The following is a 14,359-nucleotide window of genomic DNA, read 5'->3' as shown; positions in this document are numbered from 1 at the left end:
ATAAAAGTTCTGTATTAATGAAGTCAACATGGTGTTCTCAGCTTGAGGCATTTTTAAACATATGTGTAGCTGGATAATCAATGTTGTATGTTACATTAAACAAAACATCCTTTAAATGGTTGCGTGTTATTGTGAATGTCAACAAAATCGTCTATCAAATTCTTCATATCCTGGTTTTTGTCCAGAATTTCTCCCCACAACTCCTTTTTTTTGTTAACATTCAAAGCAACAAAACAAGATGGGTTCAAAAAGTAAGATTTCCATCTAAAACATTCTTATTGCAGTCTCATATCCTTTGTCACTAAGTTATGTTTTACATCTACACACTGTACATAATGATTTAACATTAGATTCACCAGAGTAATCAATGCTATATTTCCATGCATAAGGTATAAAACGATGATCAGGTGAAGAAAGTACCTGTAAAAAAAATACGGGACTGATCAGCTATTATTTGGACAGTATGTTGAAATGACTAATGTCTCCACACTTTAAACACCCCGTATACTTTGATAGGGGTCTTTTCTGTCCATTTCCAGACATCCTGCGAGGAGTCTGAGCAAATCGTTTGTCCATTCATTGGATACTTAGCCTAGGATCTAATACAGACTGCATGCATTGCATCATTGTTGCAAATTGCTGAAACTGACTCTCAATTGCAATGTTTTTTGTTTCAATCTCGTCTTTTTGTTGTTTTGTGGTTAAATTTTTATTTCCGTATACCTTTACAAATTTCTGGTTTTGTTCGAATAATTTAGTTTTAGCAGGTGATGACAAAAGCAAAGAGACAACAAATCTCACTATCTCATGATTTTCATGCATGGTACAGAGATGTCTGTAACACCATTGAATAAAGTTCTATATCTTGATGACCACCCCTGCTAGGTACCTCGTCCAGGTGCATACAATTCAATTGTTAAGTATCAAAATTAATTTATCTTGACCTAACTGCATATTCTTTGACGTCCACTAGAGTTTGTTCTACTACTAGTACTACATCTACATATATCACTTTTTTCAGAAGTTCAATTTCTACTTTGAACTGGGTTGTCTACAATGTGATCAAATAAAACTCATGTATCAGTTTCCTTTTTAAAATGTGCAAAGTTATTGTAGCGTTGTTATTTCCTAGTTTAATGAAAAATTTTGGAATCACTTAGTTTTCATAGAGACCTTGAAGACAATGAATTTTCATTGATTGCACTAGTTACTGTATAATGTGTTAGCATTTAATCCTATTTCCAGCATACATGTGATTTTATGCAATCAGAATTTAAACCTAGCCATGTTAATTTCGAGGAACACACACTGCTTGTACTATGTGGCGTTTCACCGTCCCATATATTCAAATCTGTTAGATGAGATTTCAAACGAGGATTGGCAGCAGCAGATTTGAGAGGTACATCATAAAGTGTACTAATTAAACTCATCATAGATACCAGGATTGAAATTTTATACTTACGCCACACGCTCGTTTCGTCTACAAAAGACTAATCAGTGACGCTTGGATCAAAATATGTAAAAAAGGTCAAATAAAGTACGAAGTTGAAGAGCATTGAGGACCAAACATTCCTAAAGGTTTTACCAAATACAGCTAAGGTAATCTACATGTATTCCTGAGGTAGAAAAGCCTTAGCATTTCAAAAATTCAAAGTTTTGTTAACAGTTAATTCATAGTTATGAACATATCAATGATAAATCAAGTCAACACAAAAAAGCTGACTACTTGGTTGGTGATACCTTCGGGGAAATAATTCTCCACCAGCAGTGGCATCGACCCAGCGGTTGTAAATAAACTCATCATAGATACCAGGATTGAAATTTTATATTTACGCCAGACGCGCGTTCGTCTACAAAAGACTCATCAGTGACGCTCGAATAAAAAAAAGTTAAAAAGGCCAAATAAAGTACGAAGCTGAAGAGCATTGAGGACCAAAATATCCTAAAAGTTTTTCAAAATACAGCTTCGGTAATCTATTCCTGGTGCTAATGGTCGGACTATATATCCACATACAACCTCCAATTTACCCACTTTACAAAAGTCTATATACCCCGTGATACAGTCACAATACATAATTCATTATCAATATAATTATAATTGATAACTAACCTTGGGACCTAGATTCCTGTTATATCTATTGTAATTTTGTCCTAAACATTCATATTAGCCCCTGGACGTTAAACAATCCATCAATCAATCAAGCTATCACAACTTCGAGTACTCCAAGATCTACGTGTAATAAAGGAATAAATATTGGTAACCATTCAGTTTTATATAATGATTGGACAAAAAAGGTGTTTGGCTGATCAATGACTTGTTATAGGAAGGTGGACTTTGATCACTTTAATAATGTATACAATATTAAAACTAATTTTCTCACATATCAAGGCCTAATGTCGGCGATAAAAAAGTATTTAAAAGAATATCAAATATGTCCAAATGAATAAAAGAGAGAAAACGGTCCAGTTTCCGCCCTTAGTGTTAAAGGTTTTTTTTTTAAATCCAAGAAAGGTTCAAAAGATATGTATAATATTTTGAATGGTAAAAAGTCAAATCCTAAACAAAAATGTGAACACAATGGTCATTAATTCTCAATGCAAACTTCAATTGGAAAAATATCCATGTATTGCCCTTTTATATTACAAAAAATTCAAAATTGCAGTGGTTTCAAAACAGAATACATCGAATTTTAGGCACATTAAAATTAAAGATACAAATATTTAAAGTTTTAGGTGTGGAGGGGTTGAAACAATAGAACATCTATTCTGGACGTGTCCATATATATCAAAATTATGAGAAGACCTTAACTCCTGGATATTTGAGAAGACAGAAATAGAACTAACTTTAAATATTGATTTGGTTTTATGTGGTATTCTAACAAAAACAGATAAAAATGATATAAGAAACTTCATACTTCTGTTAACAAAATTCTACATCTATAGAACCATTATTTAAAAAAAAAACTTATTAATAGAAAAAAAATATATTTTATAAAAATAAATTACTCACTAGGGCAGAAAACTGCTGGAACCCCTGGGATCATTTACTTTCATAAAAACAGAAAACAAATAGACTCCACATATAATGTATATATTTATTTCATATCCAAACAGCCTCTGTCTTAAAATCATTATCTGCAATGTATCAAACTAAAACAGCTGTGTCTATTAAATATATTATATATCTTCTTTCTAGTGTATATAACTATCATGCATACAAATGTGTGTAACTTATTATGTTCATGTGCAATTAAGAAAAAAAGAAATTTAATATAAAAACAATATATATATATATATATATATATACAACTGGTCTAAACATCAACCCAACAATGTTAGATCTGTAAATTTGCTTTCGCAAATTGTTTGGTTCTTCCCTCGCCGGGATTCGAACCCATGCTACTGTGATATCGTGACACCAAATCGCCTGCACTGCAGCCGTCCCGCTAGACCACACGACCACCTGGGCTCTCATAAAAAGAGCTTTCGCTGGCCATGTGTTACCTTTCCACGTCAGTCTTAATCTAGCGGCGTACTACAGTACATGATATATAAGGCATGAAGATGTTATTGTTACAGATCAGCTAAATTATCTATAGTAAAGGATCCTACAAATTAATGTAAGATACAGTCACAGAAAATAATTATATTCATAAGTACGTCTGAGTCAGTGACAACCCTACAACAGATGTATCCATCGGATCGCCATCAATGATGGTGATACATGGCTGTGTACATAATGTATATACAACTCGTCTAAACATCAACCCAACAATGTTAGATCTGTAAATTTGCTTTCGCAAATTTTTTGGTTCTTCCCTCGCCGGGATTCGAACCCATGCTACTGTGATATCGTGACACCAAATCGCCTGCACTGCAGCCGTCCCGCTAGACCACACGACCACCTTTCTGTGCACTCGTTATACTAGATAATTATGTTTGAAAATCTAAATGGTAAACTTTTTTTTTTAAATAACTGAAATGGTATAATTTTGTTTTCAAATATTAAAAATTGAATGTATAACATTTATAATACTAACAAATACTAACAACTGCATTAATATTATTTACTAATGTTAACGAGGCCGAAATAAGGTACCGGTACTTGATGTTTCCTACTAACAAATGTACAGATTTCAATAAAATATAATAAATTTAACGTGTTATGACCATTATCATTCAAATTCCTTGGCAGGTAGGGAGGTTACTGTACAGGATGTAAGGAAAACTATGAATTTCTTGAATTTTGTTCGAAAGAATGAACACAACTTCTGCGCGAGGCATCGACTGTGTGTGTATCATTAGTATGTGTTTGTGTAGCCAGGGGCAAGATCGTCAATATGTACTATCAATTGGCGTATATTAATTATTAAGTCATACGTTATGTTGCGTAATTAAGGGTTAATTTAGAAAAGATGATGTTGTACGATTGCCTATGAGACAACTCTACACTAGAGACCAAATGAGACAGAAAGTAACAACTTTAGGTCAACGTAAGGCATTCAACAATGAGTTTATAATAAATCTTAATAAATACAAAAAAAAATGGTGAAATGGATGTGGATTGTAGATACACAGCGTTATCATCATCATCATGATAATAACGACAATCAAACAAATATAATTGATAAAGGTAGTAAAGTTGTCTTTCGCCATTTTTGATTGTAAAAAACAAAGAATCTAAGATCCAGATTTTGAATCAAGTTAGCCAAATTTGATAACACAATGCAAATAATTGATGTGAATTTGCATTTAAAAGAACACATTAATAAGATTTTAACTTAAAAATATTCATATTTTTCAAGTAGAGATAATTTTTGCTTGATTTTTAATTTTTTTAATTTGGAATTTCAAGGGGAGGTTAATCTGGAATAGTGTATTTTCTGAAGAAATCTACATGGCGTTTTGCTATATTGTATTTTAGCCGGGAAACAACGCACGGTGACCCTATCGTTTTTTTTGATATTCTGAAAGGATTTTCTATAAGCTAAAAGTATATTCTCTATTTTTTTTTCACAATTCTATCATTTAGTTTAGCTTCTTATCACATAATGATGTTTTTTCCTGTATAATCCATACAAATTGTGTCATTTTGTCACAACCTAAAACATGATAAATATATACTACTTTTGGCGAATATGAACAAATTTTATCATTTTTGATTTAGACTCCTATACTACCTTTAACAAGTTTCTATAGTTTGTTCTTATGTTGTGCTGTAAAACCACTGTCTAATATCGCAGTCCCACTAGGCCACGATCGCACTACGATCTGTGAAAAAAATGCAAATTTTGATGATCGTAGTACGATCGTGTAGATCGCAGTAAGGTCGTATCACGGTCGTGGTGAGGTCTTCAAGATCGTGATAAGCGTGGCCAACTGTAAACATGTTCAAAACAATCGTGGTGCGGTCGTGGTGAAATCAGGTCGTGGTAGAAGCGTAGTGAGAGCGCACTAAGGTCGTAGTAAGATCGCAAAGGTCGCAGTACCATCGTAGCAAGAGCGTAGCGAAAGCGTGATTTTATTCGGAGAGACTGCGCTACGATATCACAGTGACGTTATTACGACCTCACTACCACCATCACGTTCTCACCGCGACCCAATTACGCTTCCACTACGACTATACCACGTTAACACCACGCTCTTCAAGACCATAGTACGATTATAGCACGCCCTTGTCTTCCTCATCACGCTCTTCTTACGACCTGACTACGTTCATACTACGACCATCATTATTATTGTCATTTTCACATAAGATATATTAAATCTCTACAGGTTTTGTTTGTCTGTATGTAATTAGAACTTCTTGTCTATTTTCTCCAACGGCTCAACCATGCTTCTCGTTTTTATATGAATTAGACTGTTGGTTTTCCCGTTTGAATGGATTTACACTAGTAATTTTGGGGGCAATTTATAACTTGCTGTTTGGTGTGAGCTAAGGCTCTGTGTTGAAGGTCCTACCTTGGCATATAGTGGTTTACTTTTATGAATTGATACTTGGATGGAGAGTTGTCTCATTGGCACTCATACCACATCATTCTTCCTATAGCTATTGACACATTTGTGTCATCTCAGCTGTCATCACTAAAATATCGTCATTTGAGCTTTATGGACCAGCAATAGGTTGTAATTTAGGTTGGATTGGTCGGTCCGATATTTCTGCTTGATCAGGACTCGTTACTATCAGAGTTCCCTCTGCCTCTACATCAACCCCTACCACCACGCCCACGTGTTCTAATAGATGTTTTTGGCATAACTGTATTGTTTCCGAGAAATCTACGTTTTAATCAAAAATAGAAGGAATGGAACTGTATTGATACGGAACACGATGTTGACGTTATTGCTGAGAACATATTAAGATCGCGGTATGAACGTAGTATAATCGTCGTAAGAACGTGCTATAATCGCAGTATAAGCGTGGCAAGATCGTGTTGCAATCCAATAACTCGTGGTGTGGTCGTAGTGAGAACGTGATGAGCGTAGAAAAATCTTGATAAGCGTAGTTAGGTCGCAGAATAAGCGCGGTGAGAACGTGGTATAATCGTAGCGGGATCGTTGTAGAAGCGTAATGAGGACGTACTAGCATCGTGAAAGCAACGAAAATTTACATGTTCATGCCGCTCATACCGCGACCTCACCACGATCTGAATTTGTTTTCAAATCGCGGTCAGCGTGGTGCAATCGTGGTCTAGTGGGACTGGGGCTTAAGACAAAGGGGTTGATCGGTCAAATACATGTTTGATGTTTAACTCCTGTTCTTTGTCTAAGTCATGAGCTTGTAGTTCAGTGGTTGGCGTTGGTTCATGTCTGACATGATATTTTATTTCGTCAATTGTACCGTTTAAAATAAAGCCGTTATGTTCCTCAGTTTTATTGTCATGTAGTCATATGAGGTATTTGTTGAATGTCCTTGTACTTGACCGGCACCCAGTCCGTGTCCGGGTTTCAGATCAAAGTCAGGGTCTGGTCCGGTTTCAGAGCATCCCAATCAAAAAGAGGTATCCCATGATGAAAATTATTGAATGTTCTGTTAAACTTTTTAAGAACATATAATTTACTTTTATTAATAATCATTTTACTTTATGAATAATTATTTTACTTTTATGAACAATAATTATTTTGATTTTATTAACAATTATAATACTTTTAAGAGCAGTTAGTTTACTTGTATGAACAATTATTTTACTTATATGAATAAAATTGAGGATGGAAATGGGGACCCGACCAATAAACAGACAACAGCAGAAGGTTACCAACAGGTCTTCAATGCAGCGAAAAAATTCCCGCACCCGAAGGCGTCCTTCAGCTGGCCCCTAAACAAATATATACTAGTTCAGAAAAATGAACGCTATACTAAACTGCAAATTATACACAAGAAACTAAAATTGAAAAAAATACAAGACTAACAAAGGACAGAGGCTCCTGACGTGGGACCGACGCAACAATGCGGCGGGGTTAAACATGTTTATGAGATCATATTTTACTTTTATGAATACATATGTTACCTTTATGAACAGTTATTTTACTTTTATGAAAATATATTTTAGTTTTAGGGACAATTATTTTACTTTAATGAACAATGATTTTTACTTGTCTAAACAATTATTTGTAATTATGAATTCAAAATATATACATTTTTAGGAACACATATTTGTTTTATGAACAGTTATTTATGTTTAAAGCATATTTATTTTATTTATGAACAATTATTTATGTTTTTAGCATATCTATTTTATTTATGAACATATATTCGTTTTTACGAATATTGTTTAACTTTATGAACATATATTTCAATTTTTGTGAATATTGCAAAGTTGACACGCCAAATTTGAGCTTTTGATTATTTCCTTTGATTAGGCACTTTCCTTTTTGAATTAAACTGGGTGTTTTTTATGATTTTACTTTTAGTCAGTATTGAGGACTTCAAATCGGTCCATGTTTCAATTTAAATTACTCAGCCGTGAAACATCTGTTTTAAAACTATTGAAACAACCAAAACACTGTTTTAAAACAAAATCACATAATTATTAGTGTTACATGATTCACCGTTTGACACGATTTGCGAATAGTATTACAGTTAAGATTAACAACACTGAACTAATTGAGCATCATTACAAACGACTGTTATACTTCTACAACATGTGCGTTTATTCATGGCTTCAATTATTCAAATATCCATTTTGAAAGTTATTCAAGCCTATCATCAGAACATTATTATCAAGACGAAGAGGAAGACGACAACTTTGACCTAACCAGTAATCATTGTAAGTAGTCGGACGTTCTTATAATTCACTTTTTTTATATCTCAAATATTTTTATTTGCATTTGGGATTTAATGTATATTCTGGGGTTTTGCTTTATTACTTTCTAAATTTACGTGAACAGTTATCGTAAAAAAAGATGAATAATTCAACAAACACATACGATCATTTTGTTCTAAACTTTCATATGATGTAATGCATACGTATATACATATCCTGATTAATCTTTTAATTAATAATTGACCGTCATTTTTAACAGTAGTTGATTTCCTTTAATCGATTTACTATTGAACTTAGGTATAAAACTGTAGCCTTTATTTAAAACGGCATTAAAACTCAAACGAGGGTCATTTATCCACACCTTTGTAGTTAGAGATCGGAGTTAGTTGGTTATTATGGAAGTTATATAATTCTTTAAAAGTATGTTTGACTCATTATCGCGTTCACCACATTTTCGTGTTCATATTGTACATTTAATGAATACCAAATTAGTCATAACATAGAATATTTACTGTATATTCCACCGACGCAGTGTCATATTAGTTTTATAAACTTGTCATGAATGTATGTATGTATGCACTGCAAACACATGATGTAAAAATGCGAAACAAAGATGTTACAAATATACATGCATGTTCTAAGTCAGGAGTCTGTGATTCGGTGGTGGTTGTTTATAGTAACGGTTTCGTATAATTGTTTTTCGTTTATAGGTTGGAATGGCTTGTTCTATGTGTGTGCCGTTACACCACTCGCCCAGTAAGTGGAAGGATTGCCACCAACAAACAAGTTTCATCTCACCACATTATGTATATGGCTGTCCCAAATAAGTAGTTGCTTATTTTGAATTTGTCGCTTGTTGTTTTATACTCTGAATTAATTAATTTTCGTTGAATACCAGTTTTCGTGGATTTCGTGGGTACTGGTTAACCACGAATTTAAATGTGCATCGAACGCTACATTTCCATTTGCTTGTTTGCAGACTTTGACAAATCTACAAAATAAAATATATACGAGAGTATTAGTTTCCCTCAATCCACAAAAATTAGTACCAACGAAAATAAATGATTTCACATATCACATTTTGTTTTCGTTCATTATTGAATACATAAATCGCTAGGTTTCTCGTTTGAAATGTTGCACGATGACCTTTATATGTTAATGTCTTTGTCATTTGGTTTCTTGTGAAGATTTGTGAAATTTATGATATAAAATGATGTAAAAATTCATAAAAACTACATTTAGTCCATGCTTCTATCGAAATTTAAAATAACTCTATTGAGTAATTTTTTTATTTTTTAAAACAAAAATTACTTATATAAGTAACTAAAAAAACATACTTGTTTAAGTAATGCCCCTGACTGTATAAGATTAACAGTAACCACCACACTTTCTAAATGTATGTCTTTTGACTTAATACCAACATTTGTATTTTGCAGACTTCGATTAATACAAGCCAGCAGCTGCTTCCAATATGTACTTTTGCCAAATGTACCATTTTTAGTTGATGGAGTTTCGTATTGCAGTTGGTACATATATGTATGGAGACGCTTATCATGTCTACCGAAATGAAATAGCTCCTGTACAATTTTATTCTCGCTCCCATCAGATTTTGTATGTTTATTTTAACTATCACTTTAATTGATTTATAGGATTCGAACAATGATCAATTGCTTGTAGTGGTGAATTTAAAACGTGTCCATGTCAGGTCCATTCGTCTCTTTGTGCAGATTTTGTTTCATTTATCAAAACAAGAATCGCGTTTAAACTGAAATTTTAGTAAATCGAAGGACTTTCTGTCCGGAATTACTCTCGTTGCGATATTGCCTTTTTGCTGATGCAGCATAAAGCAATAAACAAGCAATTATATATCATGTTGTTATATTCTGATGTGATCGCATCAAAGCAGGGTGAATGACTATTTAAAGAATTTTTGGTTGGTTTATTTTTGCCTCATCAATGTCACTAATGCATTATCTTCGTATTTTGCAGCCGCTGAAATTCGTTCAAGTCATACAAAAGTTTAAGAATTTATAAGATGATGGGAATATACCCTAAAAACAAAACAATTTTAATGATATTGATTATTATTATCGTATGTGGACTTTATATTGTTCCTACGATAATGGAAAAGGCTTTTAAAACATATCATACCATATCCAATAGTGGTGATGTTTCTGACGAACGTAGACCATATGCAATTATACCTGCTGAGGAAAACATTGGAAAACAAGCCGTCAAAAAGACAAAACACATTGACATGTTTTTGAAAAAACCGTGCCCTTCTTATATCAGTTCTGATACAGATATTCGATATTCCCAGGCAAATCAAGATGTAACTGTGTATAAGCTTCTTAAATTAAAAAACGGATATTTTATTGAAATTGGTGGATTTGATGGGAAAACATGGTCAAATACAATGTGGCTAGAAAGACGACACAACTGGACAGGATTGATTATTGAAGCAGACCCAGATAACTGTGATGCAATCGACAAATTAGGACGTAATATATGGCGTTTATGTTCGTGCTTATCATCATTAGACAGTAAGTTTTTTCTTAAAAAAGGTGCAGAAGGATCAAGTTATAAGTATATTCCAAAGGAGAAAGTTAACACAGTTGATAAGTCACAGGTACTTTTCGTACCGTGTTTCCATATAAGCGAAATTTTAAAATCGATTAAACAATTTCGGGTAAACTATTTTTCATTAGACGTAGAGGGTGCAGAAATGGAAGTATTAGAAACTATGAAAAAAGACCTTCAACTAATGACCTTAGTTGTTGATTTATGGACCATAGAATACAGAGTTTGGGATGGACACAAAATAATTAAAGATAAATCTATTGATAATTTGTCAAAGTTGCGACATTTTTTCCAAGAAATCGGTGGATATATTGAACATTCACAACTTTCTAACACAAATGATGTCACCGACGGAATGGCATTGGATGTTGTGTTCATCAGCGTGAATGCATGGTGTCGAACCCATGAAACAAAACCAGACGGGAGCAAATGCAATTCAACTGAAATGAGTTTTGATTAATAAAAGTAATTCACAATGTTCTTTACTGTACAGAACTTCCATTTTTTGGACAGGCATATCAGTATAAAAAATGACTGTTTGGCTTTCGAACTTTTTTCATCGGAGCGTCAATGGTAAGTCTTGTGTGGACGAAACGCGTATTTGTTGTCTTTTTAATGTTTTATTTAACATTGCCATAAAAGCGGGAGGTTTGGCATGCCACAATACCAGGTTCAACCCATTTGTTTTTTTTCTTAATTGATTTATGAATTTCGAACAGTGGTATGCTACTGTTGCCTTTATTTATAAGTCAAGCATATGAAAACTCTGTAATTAACTGAACTTTGAAATGCTGACTCATAAGCACTTCCATCACGTTTATGATACAATGATCAAATTGAAAAATTGAAACGGGGAAAAGACAACAGTTCGACCAAGGAGCAGAAAACAGTCGATTGTCACAAATGGGTACTCAACACAACGCGAAAACCTTGCACGAAGAGGCGGGCTTCATTTGACAGCTGCACAATATGTGTACTACATGTAGTTCAGTGAAACTGGACGTCACTTCAAACTCCAAATCATATGAATAAACAAAAATATAAGTCGTCCGTGTCCGAAATCAGAATGGGTAACAGAAGAAACTTAGCAAAATGACAATATTACTACAATACTTTAACAAAGGACTACGAACAGTCAGTGACATGCCAGCTCTAGACATCAACTAAACTGATGGAAAGATTATGTAGTCATCATCATTATCATATCGGAAATCTTTATGACTCTTTGCAAGAACTTAAATAATGTTGTGTTCTGCACTTCTTTTATATATTGATAATACTATGATTTCCGTATCAAATTAGTATCGTTCCTATTGCTTTAAATTGGGGTTCAAATAAGCTCAATGCATTTTTTTTAATCGTTAATTTAAATTACGTGCCCTTTTGGTGAGGTATCTACATAATATATTTATGTGTTTCAATGCAAACCCTTTTCTGTCCAAATTTTCTGTACTTCGTAAGCATCTTATATTCACAAATCAGAATGTCTTAAGATGACAATGCATATTGAAATATATGTACGTTGTTGCAAGTTTTTTTTATTTTTTTCAACACAGAAAAACGTTTTATTCCTAATTATTTCTTGTATACAATTACCTTAGTCGTCCAGGTAAAGGGCTAAGGGTCCCTGTTTACAAAAAAAAAAAACATCTTTCCAGGGGTAAGAGAAGGCTAAAAATGTAGTCCACTCTATCCCTTGGATATACAATTAGTTTCAAAAATATATTCATATAATGCTACTAGAAGCATCTTACAGTACTATAACTCAATTTCAAAATAGGAAGTAATTAATAAGATACCCACACAAAAGATGTGCATTTACTACAATAAACATGATAGGCTAACACTTTTTTTATCATTTTATAATGTATGTATATATTGATAAAATCGACATTCTTATACAATAAACTATGAAAGAATACTTTGTCTAAAGTTAATACTGTATTCACTGTCTAAGTTTTCATTATAACCGTCTTCAATTTTGACTTTTGATGATGTCAATTGCTTTCAATTACAGAATACAATTTAGAGTATTTATCAAATTGTGTTTCCAGATATTATGCATTTCTTGCGGTGCTAATAAATGGTTAAAGTGTTTTTTTAAATTTGAAAATGCCTGTACCAAGTCAGGAATATGACAGTTCTTGTCCATTCGTTTTTGATACGTTTTGTTATTTGATTTTGCCATGTGATTATGGACTTTCTGAATTGATTTTCCTCTCAGTTCAGTATTTTTGTGATTTTACTGTTTGTTATATTTCATTCAATTCCTAATTGTCCATATAGTCCATTTAGAATATGTGATAAGAAAATTATTAAATTTGTGTATTCCTAGGTTTTTAAGAAACAGGATGTCTTTTTCGGCAATATGATTATTTATTCCTTTGTTTGATGAGATAAGTATTTCTTCAAAATGTTAAGGAATTAACTGTGATGTACAAGAACTGAATAATAAGTGTTGCAGCGTTTTTATGTTGTCATTTTGACAAATGTGGTATTTTCCATTTTTTCCATTCCTATTGCTCTCAACGCAGAAACTGCTCTAACAAAGATATGTGGAGGACAGATTACAAATGACACTCCGTAAATTTTACGGACACCATCACGAATTGGTTGATCAATACGATGTCTCTTTGTCCAAACTAACTAAGGACATCTTAACCACGTGCTAGATTGTGGTTTGCAATTACATCGTCTGATCTTTTAATTACCGAACGTGACTTATTCACGATTGTGACTGTTTTGCTGAGTGTGAATTTGTATTTCTATAAGACGTGTCACGGCACTTTTCTGTCCTAAATTCGTGTATTTAGTTTTTATGTTATATTTGTTATTCTCATCGGATTTTGTCAAATGTCTTATCGTTTGTAGTTGAAAAACTTATTTTTTCTGTTCTATTTGTGTTTTATGGTAAAGATAATTAATTATCCATTTCATTTTTAGATTTTAGTTTGGTTCAGCTAAATTTAAACGATATTTTTGGTGTACAGTTTAATTTAAAAGAAACACCGACATAGCTAGATAATACAATTAATTATCTAATTTGATATTAATTAGTATTGTACTTTTCATTGTTATTAATAAATGTTATATCAGCATTACAAACCTAATCTTGAATTCTATCCAAATTCTATCATTTTTAAGTGAAACTTTTAGAAATTCACTTTGTGCGTTTATCTATTTGGCTAACGCGGTTGTTAATTTTAATGTGCTGGTTTATGTTGTTTTATGTATCCAATTGTATTCTGCAGTTAGTCACCATGGTCACTGGTTTTATCTTGTATACCAATTATATAGTCATTTTATAAAAATTCACTGGTTAGTCTTGTTTGTACGAAACGCGCGTCTGGCGTATTAAATTTAAACCTGGTACCTTTTGTTAGCTATTATTAGTGTGTTTTTCTGTCATATATGTTCTCCCATTTATTTGTGTTTTAGTCCTATCATGTAATGTTGTCATTTTGATGCTATATTTAACATTGCTTTACAAGCGGGAGATTTGGCATGCCATTAAAATA

General features: G+C 32.9%; 1 protein-coding gene and 1 long non-coding RNA gene across 3 annotated transcripts in view; one reads left to right on the top strand and one right to left on the bottom strand.

Annotated features, from left to right (window-relative positions):
- LOC139528698 (uncharacterized) overlaps positions 1 to 14,359 on the bottom strand; it is a 493,302-nt gene that overhangs the window by 464,339 nt on the left and 14,604 nt on the right. The window lies entirely within an intron of this gene.
- LOC139528646 (uncharacterized) lies at positions 8,013 to 11,317 on the top strand. 2 transcript variants are annotated; one of them, XM_071324746.1, is made up of 2 exons: positions 8,013 to 8,264; positions 10,251 to 11,317. In XM_071324746.1, exon 2 carries the CDS (start codon positions 10,297 to 10,299, stop codon positions 11,299 to 11,301), a length of 1,005 nt encoding a protein of 334 aa, XP_071180847.1. In that variant the 5' UTR covers positions 8,013 to 8,264; positions 10,251 to 10,296; the 3' UTR covers positions 11,302 to 11,317. The 2 variants fall into 2 exon arrangements, with proteins under 2 accessions (XP_071180847.1, XP_071180839.1); XM_071324738.1 differs by having other exon boundaries at positions 9,698 to 11,317.

This window comes from Mytilus edulis, chromosome 1, assembly GCF_963676685.1.
Source record: "Mytilus edulis chromosome 1, xbMytEdul2.2, whole genome shotgun sequence".
In the NCBI taxonomy this organism is placed as follows: domain Eukaryota; kingdom Metazoa; phylum Mollusca; class Bivalvia; order Mytilida; family Mytilidae; genus Mytilus; species Mytilus edulis.
Note: the sequence above shows the minus strand (reverse complement) of the source record. Positions and strands in the feature narration are given on the sequence as shown.